General features: G+C 46.6%; 1 protein-coding gene across 2 annotated transcripts in view; it reads left to right on the plus strand.

Annotated features, from left to right (window-relative positions):
- Positions 1 to 16,172, plus strand: part of TMC5 (transmembrane channel like 5) — a 48,159-nt gene that overhangs the window by 19,983 nt on the left and 12,004 nt on the right. For both annotated transcript variants that reach the window (XM_029949677.1, XM_029949678.1), the window contains 8 exons: positions 1,894 to 2,038; positions 3,258 to 3,413; positions 6,403 to 6,554; positions 8,562 to 8,640; positions 9,463 to 9,560; positions 11,446 to 11,541; positions 13,964 to 14,039; positions 14,207 to 14,340. In XM_029949677.1, coding sequence (XP_029805537.1) covers positions 1,894 to 2,038; positions 3,258 to 3,413; positions 6,403 to 6,554; positions 8,562 to 8,640; positions 9,463 to 9,560; positions 11,446 to 11,541; positions 13,964 to 14,039; positions 14,207 to 14,340 — 936 coding nt within the window. The remainder of the gene's footprint in view (positions 1 to 1,893; positions 2,039 to 3,257; positions 3,414 to 6,402; positions 6,555 to 8,561; positions 8,641 to 9,462; positions 9,561 to 11,445; positions 11,542 to 13,963; positions 14,040 to 14,206; positions 14,341 to 16,172) is intronic.

The following is a 16,172-nucleotide window of genomic DNA, read 5'->3' on the forward strand; positions in this document are numbered from 1 at the left end:
TGACACTGTCCCTTTGACAACTGTCAAAGAGAAGGTTCAGATGTTCAACCTTTGTATTCGTCTACTGGGTCTTCCCTAACAATGTCGCACAGACTATGTGGCTTAAATAACACAAATGTACTTTCTCAAGTTCTGGAGGCCAGAAGTGTAAGATCAAGGTCCTGGCAGGGCTGGTTTCTTCCGAGGCCTCCCTCCGGGGCTTATAGATGCCTGCCTTCTCACTCTGTCCCAACAGCAGAGTCTTCCCTCAGTGCATGTCTGAGTCCGAATCTCCTCCTTTTTTTTTTTTTTTAATTTTTTAATGTTTCACTTATTTGCGAGACAGAGACAGAGCATGAGAGGGGGAGGGGCAGATAGAGAGGGAGACACAGAATCTGAAGCAGGCTCCAGGCTCTGAGCTGTCAGCACAGAGCCTGAAGCGGGGCTTGAACCCACGAATGTGAGATCATGACCTGAGCCAAAGTCAGAGGTTAACCAACTGAGCCACCCAGGCGCCCTGGAAAAGTTTCTTAAGCTGCTGTTAGTGGTGGCAAATTTTGGAACTGTATTTACTCAGCATTAAGAAAAAATATTTTTTAAATTATTATTCACTTTTGAGAGACAGAGAGAGAGTGTGTGATCAGGGGAGGTGCAGAGAGAGAGGGAAACACAGAATCTGAAGCAGGTTGCAGGCCCTGAGCTGTCAGCACAGAGCCTGACGCGGGGCTCAAACCCATGAATCGTGAGATCATGACCTGAGCCAAAGTCAGACGCTTAACCTACTGAGCCACCCAGGCGCCCCATTTACTCAGCACTTTTTACATGCCAGGCTCAGTGCCGAGTGGCTCCTGGGCTGATTTCATTGCGTCCTGCTGACGTCTCCATGCTATTAGCATCTGCCTTTACCAAGTGCTTACTGTTCTAACTGCTACACTGACTCTTGGCGTGGGCTGAACGATTCTCCCAGCCTCCCAAAGATGTCTGTATCTTAATCCCCAGAACCCATGAATATCTTACCTTAAAGGGCAAAAGGGACTTTGTAGATGTGACTGAGATATGGATTTTTTTTTTAATGTTTTATTTATTTTTGAGACAGAGCATGAGCAGAAGGGGCAGAGAGAGAGACACACACAGGATCGGAAGCAGGCTCCAGGCTCTGAGCTGTCAGCACAGAGCCCAATGTGGGGCTCGAACCCACGAATGTGAGATCATGACCTGAGCCAAAGTCAGAGGCTTAACCGACTGAGCCACCCAGGCGCCCCAAGATACGGATCTTAAAATGGGCCAGTTAATCATACGGGTTCTTATAAGTGGGAGGCAAGAAGGTCTAAGTCAGAGAGAATGGAAGATGCCACTCTCCTGGCTTTGAAGACAGGAGGGACCATCAGCCAAGGAATGTAGGCAGCCTCTAGAAGCTGGAAAAGGCAGGGAAACAGATTTCCCCCTAAAGTATCCTAAGGAACACAGCTCTGCTTGACAGCTTGATTTTAGAAACATTTTCCAATTTCTGACTTCCAGTAAGAGAATAAATAAATATGTGGTGTTTTAAGCCACCTAAATTTGGGATATTTTGGTACAGCAGCTAGAGGAAACTGATACAACTCTCATTAAATCTCTGTGGGTGAGTACTATTATTATCCCCATTATATAGATGTGGAAACTGAGGCTCATAGCAGTTAAAAGAACAAAGATCCCCCAGCTGGCAATCCAGGATTATAAGCCAGACCTCTAAGATCTCGAAGCCAGTGCTCTTAACCATTATGTCTGTGATCGTGCTGTGCCAGTAGAATGTGGGGCTGACCGTTCCATGTCGCCTGTCACTGTTAATGGTAGGACTCCCCTTTGCTTGTTTCCTGCTCTCCCCAATGCCTATTTCAATAACGCTTGAGTCATTTTGGTTTCTGCCTTCCCTAGCATGGCCAGGTATTTCCGGAACAACTTCATTAACCCCCACATCTACTCCAGAGGGATCACTAAACTTATTTTCTGCTGGGACTTCACTGTCACTCATGAAAGAGCCGTCAGGCTGAAACAGAAGAATCTTAGCACTGAGATCAGGGTAAGGCCAGCTTGCTCTGCACACCTTCCCACAGCTAGGTTCCTTCAGTATTTCTGCAGCTTTTCTTTCTTTTCTTTAATTAAAAAAGGTTTATTATTAGAGCACATAGGCGAGCTGGGAGGGACCGAGAGAGAGGGAGACAGAAGATCTGAAGTGGGCTCTGTGTGGACAGCAGAGAGCCCCAAGTGGGGCTTGAAACCAAAAACCATGAGGTCATGACCTGAGCTGAAGTCAGACACTTAAACGATTGAGCCCCCCAGGCGCCCCTACAGTGCTTTTCAGCTCAGGACAGTTTTTGCCCCTCAGGGGCCATATGGTAATATCTAGAAACTTTTTAATTTTTTAATGTTTGTTTATTTTTTACAGAGAGACACACACAGAGTGTGAGCAGGGGCAGGGCAGAGAGAGATGGAGACAAAATCCAAAGCAGGCTCCAGGCTCTGAGTTGTCAGCACAGAGCTTGATGTGAGGCTTGAACCCAGGAACTGCGAGATCATGACCTGAGCCGAAGTTGGACACTTAACCAACTGAGCCACTCAGGCGCCCCATATCTAGGACTTTTTTGGTTGTCACAGTTAGGGGGAGGGTGCTGCTGGATGTTGCTAAACATCCTACAGGGCACAGGACAGTTGTCACAATAAAGAATCACTGGCTGAACGTGTTAATAATGCCGAGGTTGAGAAACCTTGGTTTATAGAAAAAACTTGCTAAAAAAAAAAAAAGAGAGAGAGAAAACCACAAACAAAAATATCCAACCCCAGACGCCTAAGTACAGAGGACAAACTGGATCTTGCTAGAGGAGCCACGGGTGGAAGGGTGGATGAAATAGAGGGGAAATAGGGAGAAGACTTTATAAGCAAAGAGGCTTTGACAAGAGGTTTGAAGATGTTAATGTCCTTGGTGTAGCTACTCAGCCTTATGCTTCAAAAAAGAGTTTCATGAGTTCAAAGTGCTTTCCTCCAGAGCACAGTCCCAATCTGCTGGTCCTATCTGTTTCTCTAAGATGGAAAAGGTGTTTGACATAGCGATAGGGGTTCTTGGTCCATTTGAGATTTCCCCTTGGGTCTTTCAGAATGCACGTCCATCATGAACTTCCCCCTTTCTCTCTCCTGTGGATCTGTGGGGGGTTATGTCCCAGAAGGGCAGATATTCGCCTGCGCAGTGTCTGCTAACAGGTGATAGGATACCGCAGGCCCCCCTGACTTCCTTGTGTTTGCAGGAAAACCTGTCAGAAATCCGTCAGGAGAATGTCAAGGTGACGCTCAACCAGCGGCTGATCCACGTGTCGGCCCACCTGGCAGCCTGGGTCGTCTCTACTGGCGTGGCCGTTGCGTGCTGCGTAGCTGTTTATTACCTGGCTGAGAACAACTCAGAGGTAACCCGGGGGGCAGGGGCACCGGGGGGCCAGGGCGCAAAACCAGGCGAAGGGTAAGACCCTGGAGGGGAGGGAGGCGTGGAGCTGCTCCTGAAACCAGACTCGGTGGCGGGCAGCCCTGGCATCGGCCGGAAGCTTGTGGAAAAAATGCAGAATCTTGGGTCCCTGCCTTGGCTCACAGCCTCAGAATCTACCTGCTGACAATGTCCTCTTGGTGACGTGTGCACACCTCAGAGTGAGAAGCTCTTGGCTTGCGGAGAGATGGGAACTTTGGGCCGCAGACCTGGGATTAAGTTTTGCTTTCTTCCTTTATGATTATATCCCTAACACCTCCCACTGTCCCCGACACTGAGTAGGGGCTCCAAGTGCTGTGATCCGATGGACTTTGGTGAGCTGTTTAACCTTTCTGAGCCCTGGGCTCCTCCCTTCAAAACAGGAGTGATCATGCCTGGCTTTGCAGGTGTGTGGTCAGGACTAGAGGAAAGTTATGTGAAGGGTCTACTTGGGCCCAGTACCATGACTAATAAAGGAATGTTAGCTTTTTAAAACTTTTTAAAAAGTTTTAATTTTTTTGCAAATGATATAAACTCTGAGATTAATTAGCTGGGTGGTCTGGGCAGAGTACTGTTTTTCAGTAGGTTTCAGCTTTCCACCCCCCGTCCCAGGAAAATGAAGCTCATTGTAGCCAGTTTGCTGACCTCCAGAATTGTGAGGTACAAGGTGGTTGGATTATTTTACTTTTTTAAATCGCTTCCTATTACCCTCAATATAAATTTACTCTCCATGGCATGATCGACAGATCTTGTATGATCAGACCCTTGCCCACATCTCTAGCTTCAACATGCCACAGCTACCCATATCCTACACCAGCAACACTGAATGGTGTGTCCACAGCTCCCCGAACACACCGTGCTTTTCCTTCTCTCTGGGTGGGAAAACATGAGGTTCATTCTCTACCCCACCTGCCCCAATTCCCTTTTCCAGCAAACTCCTCTTCCTCCCCCTCCAGACCTCAGCGTGGTGCCTTTTCCTTAGCAAATTATCTCTCACCCCTACCAGTCTCACTAGACGGTGTTGGGCACTCCTGACTCTGCAGGCTTTCCCTGTGCTCTTGTCATGTGTCATGTGGAAAATACCTGTTTATGCATCTGTGTCTTCCAAAGATAGTCGCCAGGCTCCAGTTCCAGGTACCTCCAGGTACAGGCCCAATACCTGGTACATAGTAGGTGCGCAACCAAATGGATGAATAAGTAAAGGAGAAGCCAGCCCGAAAATGGGTGTGGGGTTATATAAAACTAAGGGTTTGCCATTAGCCATATTAAGGTGTGCCCTCAAAGAGGGGAAATTGAGTCTCAGTGCTTAAGCGCCTGGCAGTGCCTGCCTACGGTGGAGACTGTGACCAGGCAGCTGTGGGTGTAAGGAAGCCTTCTGAGCTTCGCCTTCACCCGGAAGGGCTTCTCCCTGCCCACCGGAAGTGAAGGAGGGCAGCCACTGAGGCGAGGAGGCAGAGCTGGAGCCGTTGTTTGAACATCTGCTCTATGCCGGGCAGGAGCAGCCCTCTGTACAAGGTCACATGCATTGGCAGCTACAGTCCCCTGTGAATGCTGTCCCACCTGTGTTGCGGAGAGGCTGGACCTGGCCTTATTTGGTATCATGTCATTCTTTTATTTTTATTTATGTATTTTAATGTTTGTTTATTTTTGAGAGAGCACAAGCCCAGGAGGAGCAGAAAGAGGGGGACAGAGGATCCGAAGTGGGCTCTGCGCTGATAGGCTGAGAGCAGTGAGCCTGATATGAGGCTCGAACTCACAAACATGAGATCATGACCTGAGCTGAAGTCCAACGCTCAACCAACTGAGCCACCCAGGCACCCCAATTCTTTTATTTTATTTTTTTTATTTAGGGCATCAACTGAGAGAGAGAGAGAGAGCATGCGCTTACACGTGCATGAACAGGGGAAGGAGAGGGGGAGGGAATCCCAGGCAGTGTCCTCACTGTCAGTGCAGCATCTAATTTGGAGCTTGATCTCCATCTCACGAAGCATGGGATCATGACCTGAACCCAAATCAGAGTCGAGAGCTTAATCGACTGAGCCACCCAGACGCCTCTCATTTAATTCTTGCAATGCCTCTATGGGTTACGTGGTAATCTCCCCATTACACAGACAGGAAAAGAGGCTCAGGGAAGCTATGCACAGGCTTCAGACCTTCCAGCTTATAAGCATGGGGGAGGGGACAACATTTGAGGCCATGTTACCCTGGCTACAAAAACACTTTCAAAAGTGCAGGTGGGGCTCCTGAAACCACCCAGAGAGAAAGGGAGGCAGGGTCAGGCCTGGCAAGGAAGCCTGACAGAGGGCGGCCCCCACCCCACTCCAAACCGAACGCCAGGGTGTTGCATCCGCATGAAGGAAGGGGTGCCTCTCTGGACCTCATACAGAGGTGTGCCGTGGGCTCACAGAGGCTCCGTTTCCCCGAATTCGGCACCCAAGGAAAGCCTGGTGAAAATGAACAGGGCCACACAGGAGAGGGGAGGAGAAACTCTGCGGCGCTCCGTGCCCTTAGGCTGCAGCTCCTGCAGAGGCAGGCTTTCGCTCCGACAGCCAGGAAGCACGATCTCGTTGCCGCAGACCTCTTGCTAAGGACAGTAAAGTCACAGAATGGCTCTTTTGAGTTCAGGCCCCTGAGTCAGATGGACCCAGTTCCAGTCTGCCACTTCCTGGCTCAGTGACCCTGGGCAAGCATGTTTGCCTCTCCGAGCCTCCGTTTGCCAATCAGTCTATTAATACCCGCCTGTTGGGCTGTAGTGAGGATTAAATGCGATCATGTGGGTACTGCTGGGCACAGGCTGAGTGCTCAATAACCAGTAGCTTAATAGCTAACCCGGAGGAGCTACCACTGGGTTTCCCGATCGTGGGGGGTCTTCTGCGGGAGGCAGAGAGGAGTTCCATGCACTCCTGGCATCTCGGTGCTCTCTGCCTCCCCTGCAGTTCCTGAAGAACCACCAGAACCCGGGAGCCGTGCTGTTGCTGCCTTTCGTCGTGTCCTGCATCAACCTGGCAGTGCCGCGCCTCTACTCCCTGTTCAGGCTGGTGGAGCAGCACGCGACGCCCAGGCGCGAAGTCTACATCCTCCTGATCCGGTACGTGTGTGTGTCACACCCACCACCCGCCTCCATTTCCCTGGCTGGAAGTGAGATGGGAGCTAGAGAGGGTAATGCTCAAGTACCAAAGTTCTGTTTTCCAGAAAGGATTTCAAGAATAAAGCGTGTTTGTCTGGGGTGGGTTAATAGCCATAAAATCCAAAACGCTTTCCGATGTACAATTAAGTACATCTGCCTTTTGCTCAGAGTAATAGCTTACCTTTCCCAGTTGCTATCGGCCTGAGGATTTTCATAGTTTTTCTCAGTTATGAGATGCACAGATGTGCGTGTTGTGTACTACAGAAGGGTGCCTGGCTGATGAGTGGTGTAGGGACTGGAATTCATCTGGTGTTTGCATTAGTCAAGCTGTGAACTGTGGTAGCCGCTGCCTCAGCTGGGAGAAACAGGTGCGTTAAAAAATTTATTTTAATGTTTATTTATTTTTGAGAGACACAGATACAGAGACAGAGCGCCAGTAGGGAGGGGCAGAGAGAGAGACACACACAGAATATGAAGTAGGCTCCAGGCTCTGAGCTGTCAGCACAGAGCTCAAAACCTTCAGCATATATCAGAATTATCTGAAGGGATTTATTGGTCTTTTTCCCAGGGTTTCTGATTCAGTAGGTCTGGGTTGGGGCCTGAAATTTTGCCTTTCTAGCAAGTTGACAGACGAGGCTGATGCTGCTGGTTTGGAGGACACACTTTAAGAACCCTTGGTCTAGTGGCACACAGTTCTTGGCACACCAGGGCGGAAGCTCTATTAAAACCAGCAGATACGGACTTTGGCCACGTGACCAGGTTTAAGAGATGGTCCTCAGTTTCAGTCTTTGTCATGCCCCGCACAGGTGTGCTGTTGGACAAGTTGTTTCATCTCAGAGTTTCAGTTTCCTCATCAGTAAAATAGATATAAAAATACTATCTACCTGATGACAGAGTTGTAGAGATTAAGAATGGCAAAGTTGTAAACATTCAGTTGTAAAGATTAAGGCGATTCAATGAAGTTCTTAGTACAGTGTACTGTCCATGGTCAGCACCCAGTTAAAAGTATGTACATTTACTATTATTACAGTGAGAAGTGAAGTCGGAGAGTTGGGAGATGCACTGAAAGACGTATACCAGTTGAAGTATCAGTTAAGTTATGCTGCAGTAACAAACATCCCATATCTCCCTAATCTCAGTGGCTTAGAACACAAAGATTTTTTAAAATGTTTTTTACTTATTTTTGAGAGAGAGAGACAGCATGAGCAGGGGAGGGTCAGAGAGAGACGGAGATGCAGAATCTGAAGCAGGCTCCAGGCTCTGAGCTAGCCCCAGCACAGAGCCTGATGCAGGGCTTGAACCCACGACTGTGAGTTCATGACCGGAGCCGAAGCTGGATGCTTAACCAACTGAGCCACCCAGGCACCCCAGAATACAAAGATTTTGTTCTTATTCATACTGTGTGTCCATTGTGACTGGCAGGTGTTTTGGGTCATGTCATTCATGTAGGGATCCAGGCTGAAAGCAGCAACCATCTCAAATGTTGCCAATGGGGGGCACCTGGGTGGCTCAGTTGGTTAAGCGTGCAACTTCAGTTCAGGTCATGACCTTGTAGTTTGTGCGTTTGAGTCCCGTATCAGCCTCTGTGCTGACAGCTTGGAACCTGGAGCCTGCTTTGGATTATGTCTCCATCTCTCTCTCTTTGCCCCCTGTTCATGCTCTGCTCGATAAAATAAATAAATAAAAACGTTTAAAATGTTTTTAAAAATATTACTGATAGCTGTTCCAGAGGGAAAACAGTGAGTTCCAGAGTCTCACTGGCATTTCAGTGCTTCAGCCTAAAATGACACAAAGTGACACAAATCACTTCGACTAACAAATCACTTGCCAGAACTAGCCATAATGGCCCCAGTCACACCCCACAGGAGCAGAAATTTCAGTCCCACCATGTGACCAAAAGGAATTATTAGCAAACAGTCTAATGTCTTTCATGGAAGGTAATGATAGTTGTTTTCTCTTGTTTTTTAGAAACGTCTTTCTGAAAATATCAATCATTGGAATTCTTTGTTACTATTGGCTCAACATTGTGGCCCAGGCTGGTGAAGAGGTGATTTCTGTGCTGTTTTGCCTTGAGTTTGTTTCTTAACCTTTGCATACCAGAGAGGAAGTGAGTTTCTCTGTTTTTCAGAGTTTCTACTCATGATCTTAGAGTAGAAATCATGTTATTCTTCCTTCCATCCATCCACTCACCCATGCTGCCCATGCATCCATGCATCCACCATCCATCCATCCATTCGCCCATCCTGCCCATGCATACATCCACTGAATCCATCCTTGGGCTGTGCATTCAAATCTTCACTCTCCTTGTTCAACCAAATCTAAAAGCTACCAGTCCATCAGCTCATAGCACTGACTTCCTGCAGAGGTCATTGTTCACCAGTTTCATGAACTGACTAATTCAGCCTTCCAATTTGTGTCAGCCTGCTAAACCTCTAGGCCACTTTCTTAGTCAAGCAGATATTAATGGGTTTTCATGAGGTTCATAAACCAAGAGTGAAGGCATTATTGCCATGGATGCCTTCTGCTGCTAGTCCTGGCTGAGAAATGGGATTCAGAGGGCATAGGATGGGGATGAAAAGTTTTAAGAGGAGAGATAGTGAGAAGGGAAAGTTTGGGGTACATGTAGAGGGCAAGCCTTAATGGGGGAAGAAGCAACACAGAAAGGGAACAAACACCCTTGAAAACAAACTCAACAAACTAACAGTGCATCCCTGCCCAGAGTGGGGACTGCTTTTCTGGATGTACAAGGACCCTGTCAAACTGGCCACCAACCATACCATAGTGAGTACAGGATGCCAGGAGTGGATGGGCACTGGGCAGAAGCAACAGCCCTTTCCCACATCCTGACTCTTGTTTACTTACCTTCCAGTGTTGGGAAACCCTCATTGGCCAGGAAATCTACAGACTCCTTCTGATGGATTTTGTGTTCTCTTTAGCTGATTCCTTCCTGGGGGAATTCCTGAGGAGGTAAATATTTATCAGCCTTGAGTCATTAGTAACTGGTGTTGGAACCAGAGCTGAAGTCTTGTCTGAGCGGGAAGTATGGGTATCCCTTATACTTCATATAGTTAATATATAGGCGTCCCTTAACATACTTAAAGTATGCACGGTTACAAGTCTGCCTGTTGTTCTTGGAGGTTGCTTTCTTCTGAATTAACCAAAATTTCAGTTTGATCTGACAGTCCTGTTGTCCAAGTTCGATTGGTTCAGCTAATCCTTTATAAACTTCTCTGAGAGAAAGAAAGAACTAGATGTAAAACACAGAAAGTGAAGGTCTTTGAGAACTTTACACCATAGATCATTTTAATTCTAGTGTATATTCTTCCAGATTTTTCTGTGTACATACTGCTTTGTGTGTGTGACTGCATTATATAATTTCAAAGATAAAAATTGGGTCACACTGAAAATCATTGTGGAGATCGCTCTTATTAATCTTACCACTATACTGTGGCGTCTTTGCATGGGTACCTATAGATTTATCTCAGGATCCACTTAATTGAATTTGATTTATGTGCTAATTGTTATTTTAGACACCAGGTATATAGGATTGTGGCAGTGTTAGCGTTGGCCCATGAATAGTCCTCTTCTATTGATTTATTCACTTATTTGTTAATAATAGCATCTCGTTCCTTATAAACATATACATATTTCTGTGAGCTGCCCCAGTGTTAAGATGGTGTATCACCATAATGGTTCTTTCTCAGTGGGTAGGTTGTGTGCCCAGTTTCCACTTTCAGTCTGCCCAAACTCACTTTTATTACAGCCTCTGTCCAAGGTCTAGATGTAAAGGTTAGGAGGTTTTTTGTTTTTGTTTTGTTTTGTTTTTTAATTTTTAATGTTTTTTATTTATTTTTGAGAGACAGAGAGAGCATGAGCAGGGGAGGGTCAGAGAGAGAGGCAGACACAGTTCCGAAGCAGGCTCCAGGCTCTGAGCTAGCTTTCAGCACAGAGCCCAACACAGGGCTCAAACCCACGAACCGTGAGATCATGACCTGAGCCGAAGCCAGAAGCTGGACACTTAACCAACTGAACCACCCAGGTGCCCCTGTTTTTGTGTTTTTTATGGCATTTTTTTTTTTTGTTAGTGTCCTGTCTGTATGAAGAATTCAAAGCGGTCTCAGGTTTCCTCAGGATAAATGAAGATCTTGGTTTCCTCTTGTGGATTTTGAAAATGAGGAAACACTATTAATCTGACAGCAGAACTAAACATGGAAAGATTTTCAGTTTATTGGGGTTGAGAGGTGTTGAGTTAACCTGGTCCCTGAATAAAAGATTTAATAAGCAAAGAGTGAGAATAGGTAGGATAATTTTAATAATGATCTTATTTAAATAATATCTATTGTTAACTTATAATTAACTATTTAAATAATATGTGGGATAACTTAAATAATGGTCTCTAAATTAAAAAAAAATTTTATTTTGAGAAAGAGAGAGAGAGCACACATGCAAGTGGGAAGGGACAGGGAGAGAGGGGGAGAGAGAACCCCAAGCAGTCCCCGCACTGTCAGCACAGACCCCGACACCAGACTCTTACTCACGAGCTGTGAGATCACCACTTGAGCTGAAATCAAGAGTTGAATGCTCAACCAGCTGAGCCTCCCAGGCGCCCCTGGAATTTTTTAAGCCACTTCAGCAATACCTCTATTTGAATGCATTGTGTTAGTTCCATTTTCCCTCAATTCCTTCGAGTCTTTCTTCAAAAATACACTCATACCTGGAACTTTTCAAAATTTTGCAAGAGAACTTATGACTTTATTCCAAACTTGATGATTCTCTGCTTTGTTGATTGTGGGGAATCCTTTGAAGGAGAGGGTTGATGGTTTGGGCACTAAACTCAGTGATGTTTTCGCAGACTCATTGGAACGCAGTTTCCAACAAGCCTTGGTTTACAGGAGTTTGATATCGCCAGGAACGTCCTAGAACTGATCTATGCACAAACTCTGGTGTGGTAAGTTTTGAGAATCTTCAGACTGACTCAGAAATATTTTATAAGTGGAGGTATTGTGGCTGTTTGTTACCCTTATGAGCACCTTTTAAAAATTGTGGTTGGAAAATGCACAATACAATATTTCTCATCTCATCAACCATTTGTAAATGTACAGTTCAATAGTGAATATATTCACATAGCTGTGCCACAGATCTCCAGAAGATTCTTTTCATCTTGCAAATCTGAAACTCCATACCCATTAAACAGGAACTCCCCACTTATCCCTCTTCCGGTCCCTGAAAATCAGAATTCTATTTTCTGTGTTTAGGAGTTTGACCACTCTAGCTAATTCATCTAAATGGAATCATACAGAATTTATCTTTTTGTGACTGGCTTATTTAGCATAATGTTGCTTCTGCCTCTTGGTTATTATGAATAATGCTGCTATGATTCTGGGTGTGCAAATATCTCTCTGAGACCCTGCTTTCAATTATTTTTTTTATGTTTATTTTTTTGAGGCAGAGACAGAGACGGAGACAGAGTGCCAGTGGGGGAGGGGCAGAGAGAGAGGGAGACACAGAATCCAAAGCAGGCTCCAGGCTCTGAGCTGTCAGCACAGAGCCTGACGCAGGGCTTGAACATGTAAACCACGAGATCATGACCTGAGCCAAAGTCAGATGCTTAACCAAGTGAGCCATCCAGGTGCCCCGCAGTTCTTTTGAAAATATACCCAGGAGTAGAATTGCTGGATCATATGATACTCATGAGCACCCTTAAGTTTTTTGTTTTTTTAATAAATGATGTGCAGAAGTCAGCTGATGTTGTAATAACAATACGGCTCCATTTATTGAGTGCTTGCTTTGGCCAGGTTTTTGAGCCCCAGAAACCAGGCCCTCATACTGTTGACCCTTGGTGAAGGTTCCAAAGGGAAATGTTAGCAACAAGAGGGAAAAAGTTACAATCAGATATGGCCAGGGGCGCCTGGGTGGCTCAGTCGGTTAAGCCTCCGACTTCGGCTCAGGTCAGATCTCACGTTCGTGGGTTCGAGCCCCATATCAGGCTCTGTGCTCACAGCTCAGAACCTGGAGCCTGCTTCCTATTCTGTGTCTCCCTCTCTCTCTCTCTGCCCCTCCCCCTCTCATGCTCTGTCTCTCCCTGTACCAAACATAAATAAGACATTAAAAAAAAATTAAAAAAAAAAAGATATGGCCATTATTACCTCTGGGTCTTTACTGTTTGTGTTAATAAATTGTAAATAAGCACAATTGAAAACACCTATATCTTTTCCTTTCTCCATGGAAATTATAGATTTAATTTCCCCTGTAGGTCTTAGGAAAAGATTGCCTTTGATGATGAGCTTTAAGAGAAAGAAAGGGAGTGTATGTTAGGGACAGCGGTAGAGAGGAGTCGAAGGAAGTGTTTCCCAAACTTCAGCCTTTTGAGCACTAGCCTGCCTATTTTTTGGCTTATCAACCAATCACCTGTACTAGTTTTTACTTAATATTATCTTTAATATAGTTTGCCTTTTTTGAAACTTAAATACATTTTAATTTTTTTAAATGTTTTTTATTTATTTTTGAGAGACAGAGACAGCGTGATCAGGGGAGGGTCAGAGAGAGAGGGAGATATGGAACCGGAAGCAGGCTCCAGGCTCTGAGCTGTCAGCATAGAGCCCGACACGGGGCCCGAACCCACAAACCGTGAGATTATGACCTGAGCCGAAGCCGGACGCTTAACCGACTGAGCCACCCAGGCACCCCCATTTTAATTTTTTTTTTAATTTTTAAATGTTTGTTTATTTTTGAGAGAGAAAGGTAGAAAGCAAACGGGGGAGGAGCAGAAAGAGAGAGAGAGAGAGAAAGAATCCTAAGCAGTCTCAATGCTGTCAGCACAGAGCCCAGTGTGGGGCTCAAACCCATAAACCTCGTGACCATGACCTGAGCTGAAACTGAGAGTCAGACACTTCGCCAACTGAGCCAGCCAGGTGCCCCTACGTACCTTTTTAAAGGACTCTATTTTACCACCAGAAATGGATAATCAGCGTCATTGGAGAGAAACTGAAAGTAACTTACAAGATAAAACAGGGGCACCTGGCTGGCTCAGTCGGTTAATGGCATCTTCTCCCAGGCTTTTCACATGGTCCCTCTGTGTGTACCTGTGTCCTAATCTCTTCTTTTAAGGACACCAGTTAGAGTGCATAGGGTCCACCCTAGGGACATCCTTTTACCGTAATTACCTCTTTAAAGGCCCCTTCTCCAAATAGTCACATTCTGAGGTACTAGGGGGTGAGGACTCCAACATATGCCTTCTGGAGAAGCTCAGTTCAGCCCATAACACCCTCTTTCCCTTCCCTCCACACCCATACCTGCCTTCACCGTCCCCCCCCAACTCTCTGTTTTCATGTCTCCTGTGACCTTTGACACTCACCCTTTCTCTTTCATAGGATTGGAACCTTCTTCTGCCCTCTGCTACCTTTTATCCAAATGATTACTCTTTTCATCATGTTTTACGTCAAAAACGTGAGTCAGCCTGAAGGTGGAACCAGTTAGCTTCTCTCAGTCGAACTGAGTGGGGGCCGGTGGGGGGTGGTCCCGGGAAGGGTTATCAGGAAGCCAGAGCCTGGCTGGGGTCCCTCCGGCCTGCCCCTCTGGCCACAGATGGGAGGTGGCTGCTTCTTTCTCTTCAGATCAGCCTGATGATGAATTTCCAGCCTCCGAGCAAAGCCTGGCGAGCCTCACAGATGATGACGTTCTTCATCTTCTTGCTCTTTTTCCCATCCTTCACCGGGGTCCTGTGCACCCTGGCCATCACCATTTGGAGGTAGGAAACCGTGGTCTTGTGGTGAGGTCTTAGAGATGGGGCGGGTGAGTGTTTTAAAGTGTGGGTTTGGGGACACTTGGGTGGCTCAGTTGGTAGAGCATCAGACTCTTGATCTCGGGGTCATGATTTCAAGCTCCACATTGGGTGTGTAGCCTACTTTAAAATAAATAAATAAAATGTTGACTTTATTATTAAGGTTTGGTGAGTCCAGCAGATCAGGAGATGAATGTCATTGAAAAGATGATTCGTTATACTCAGCTCCCAGTAGAAGTGGTGGTGGGGGTGGGGATGCCACACCACACGGGGCCACATGAAGAAATCCCAGGACTGGTCCGGACACAGAGGGAGTAAGGAGAAGATGTGGCAAGAGCCTTTATTGTGGTTCCCCTGGGAAGGAAGGGGTTAGGATTGGCTCGTTTGAACAATTTCAGTGGGTTTGAGCTATATAGGAGCTGTCTGGATTTATCTGGTTACCCAGCCCTGGGGGGCTCAGGGCAGGAGGAGAGTGACCCTGTGTGTGAGAGCCTGATGGAGGAGGCGAGGGTAGGAGGTGGGCTCTGGATTGGTGGGTTTGCATGTGAAAGACATACTGAGTCAGACAGCTCCTGGGAGGGGCCATCTCTCCAGAGTCTGCAAGGCCCCAGATGTCAAAGCATCAGAGTAAGAAGACATGAGTAAGGCAGTATTTACCCCAAGGTCCCTTGGTGACCAGCAGACACAACAGCCGAAGGAGGGGACATGTCTCAGTTTGGTCACTTCCTGGAGGCCAGCAGTTTCCCCGAATGGGGCGGAACTTCTGCTAAATGAACCGAAATGGCTTGTCTGGGCGGGCTCCCTCCTAGCTCTCCGATCTCACCCCGCTTTGGCTCCACCTTCCTCCAACCTCACGACTCTTGCTCCATTCCTGGGGCTCTGTGAGCCTCTCCCGACACAAGGCCGAGTCCTGTGTGTGTGCTCCCCACTACCTCTGCCTGGTGGCCTTCTGTCCCCTGTCCTGGGTCTCAGCTCAGAAGTCATCTTCAAGATCTAACCTTCATGGCTATGCTTGCCTACTGTCTGTTCCACCTCTTGTCTCTCTCAGTTCAGTTTCTTGTCTTTATTCCATCTTTCACAGTCAGAAATGCCTTCACGTGAAGGCATTAGTAACTAGCTCATTAGTTGTCCATTTTTCTTACTAAAATGTAAACCCAGGAGGACAGAGACCATGTCTGTCTTGTTTGCTGTGGAATCCCCGGGGGCGTAGTATCAAGCACAGTGCCTGGAAGAGGTGAAATAAACTTTTATAGAATGAAAGGAGAGAGAGAAAGAAAGAAAGAATGAGCAAACAAAAGAGTTGATTTTTTTAAGTTTATTTTTGAGAGAGAGAGCAAGTGGGAAAAGGGCAGAGAGAAAGAGAGAGAGAGAGAGAGAGAGAGAGAGAATCCCAGGCAGACTGTCAGTGCAGAGCCTGATGTGGGACTCCCAACCAATGAGCCAGGAGATCATGACCTGAGCCAAAGTCAGACACTTATCCGACTGCGCCAGCCAGGTGCCCCAGGAGTTGATTTTAGGATGCAGATGGAAGTGGAACTATCAGGAACTCAAGAGGCTTTTGGGCAGGCTACTCTGCTTTATGATGCCTTTGCTTCTCTCTTTTCTCTCTCTTCCTAACCAGTTCCTAGTTCCCCTCTAGTTTCTGCTAATTCATAACAACTGACTGCACGTGGCCATCATCACCACAACCTCACCTTCCATAGATTGCAGGGTCCCTTCTTCATATGTCTTAGTTCAAGTTCCCAGGAAAAAGAATCTGATCACCCAGTTCATTTCTTCAAGCTGGGACACCACAAGGT

The sequence above is a fragment of the Suricata suricatta genome, chromosome 8, assembly GCF_006229205.1.
Source record: "Suricata suricatta isolate VVHF042 chromosome 8, meerkat_22Aug2017_6uvM2_HiC, whole genome shotgun sequence".
NCBI classification, from domain to species: domain Eukaryota; kingdom Metazoa; phylum Chordata; class Mammalia; order Carnivora; family Herpestidae; genus Suricata; species Suricata suricatta.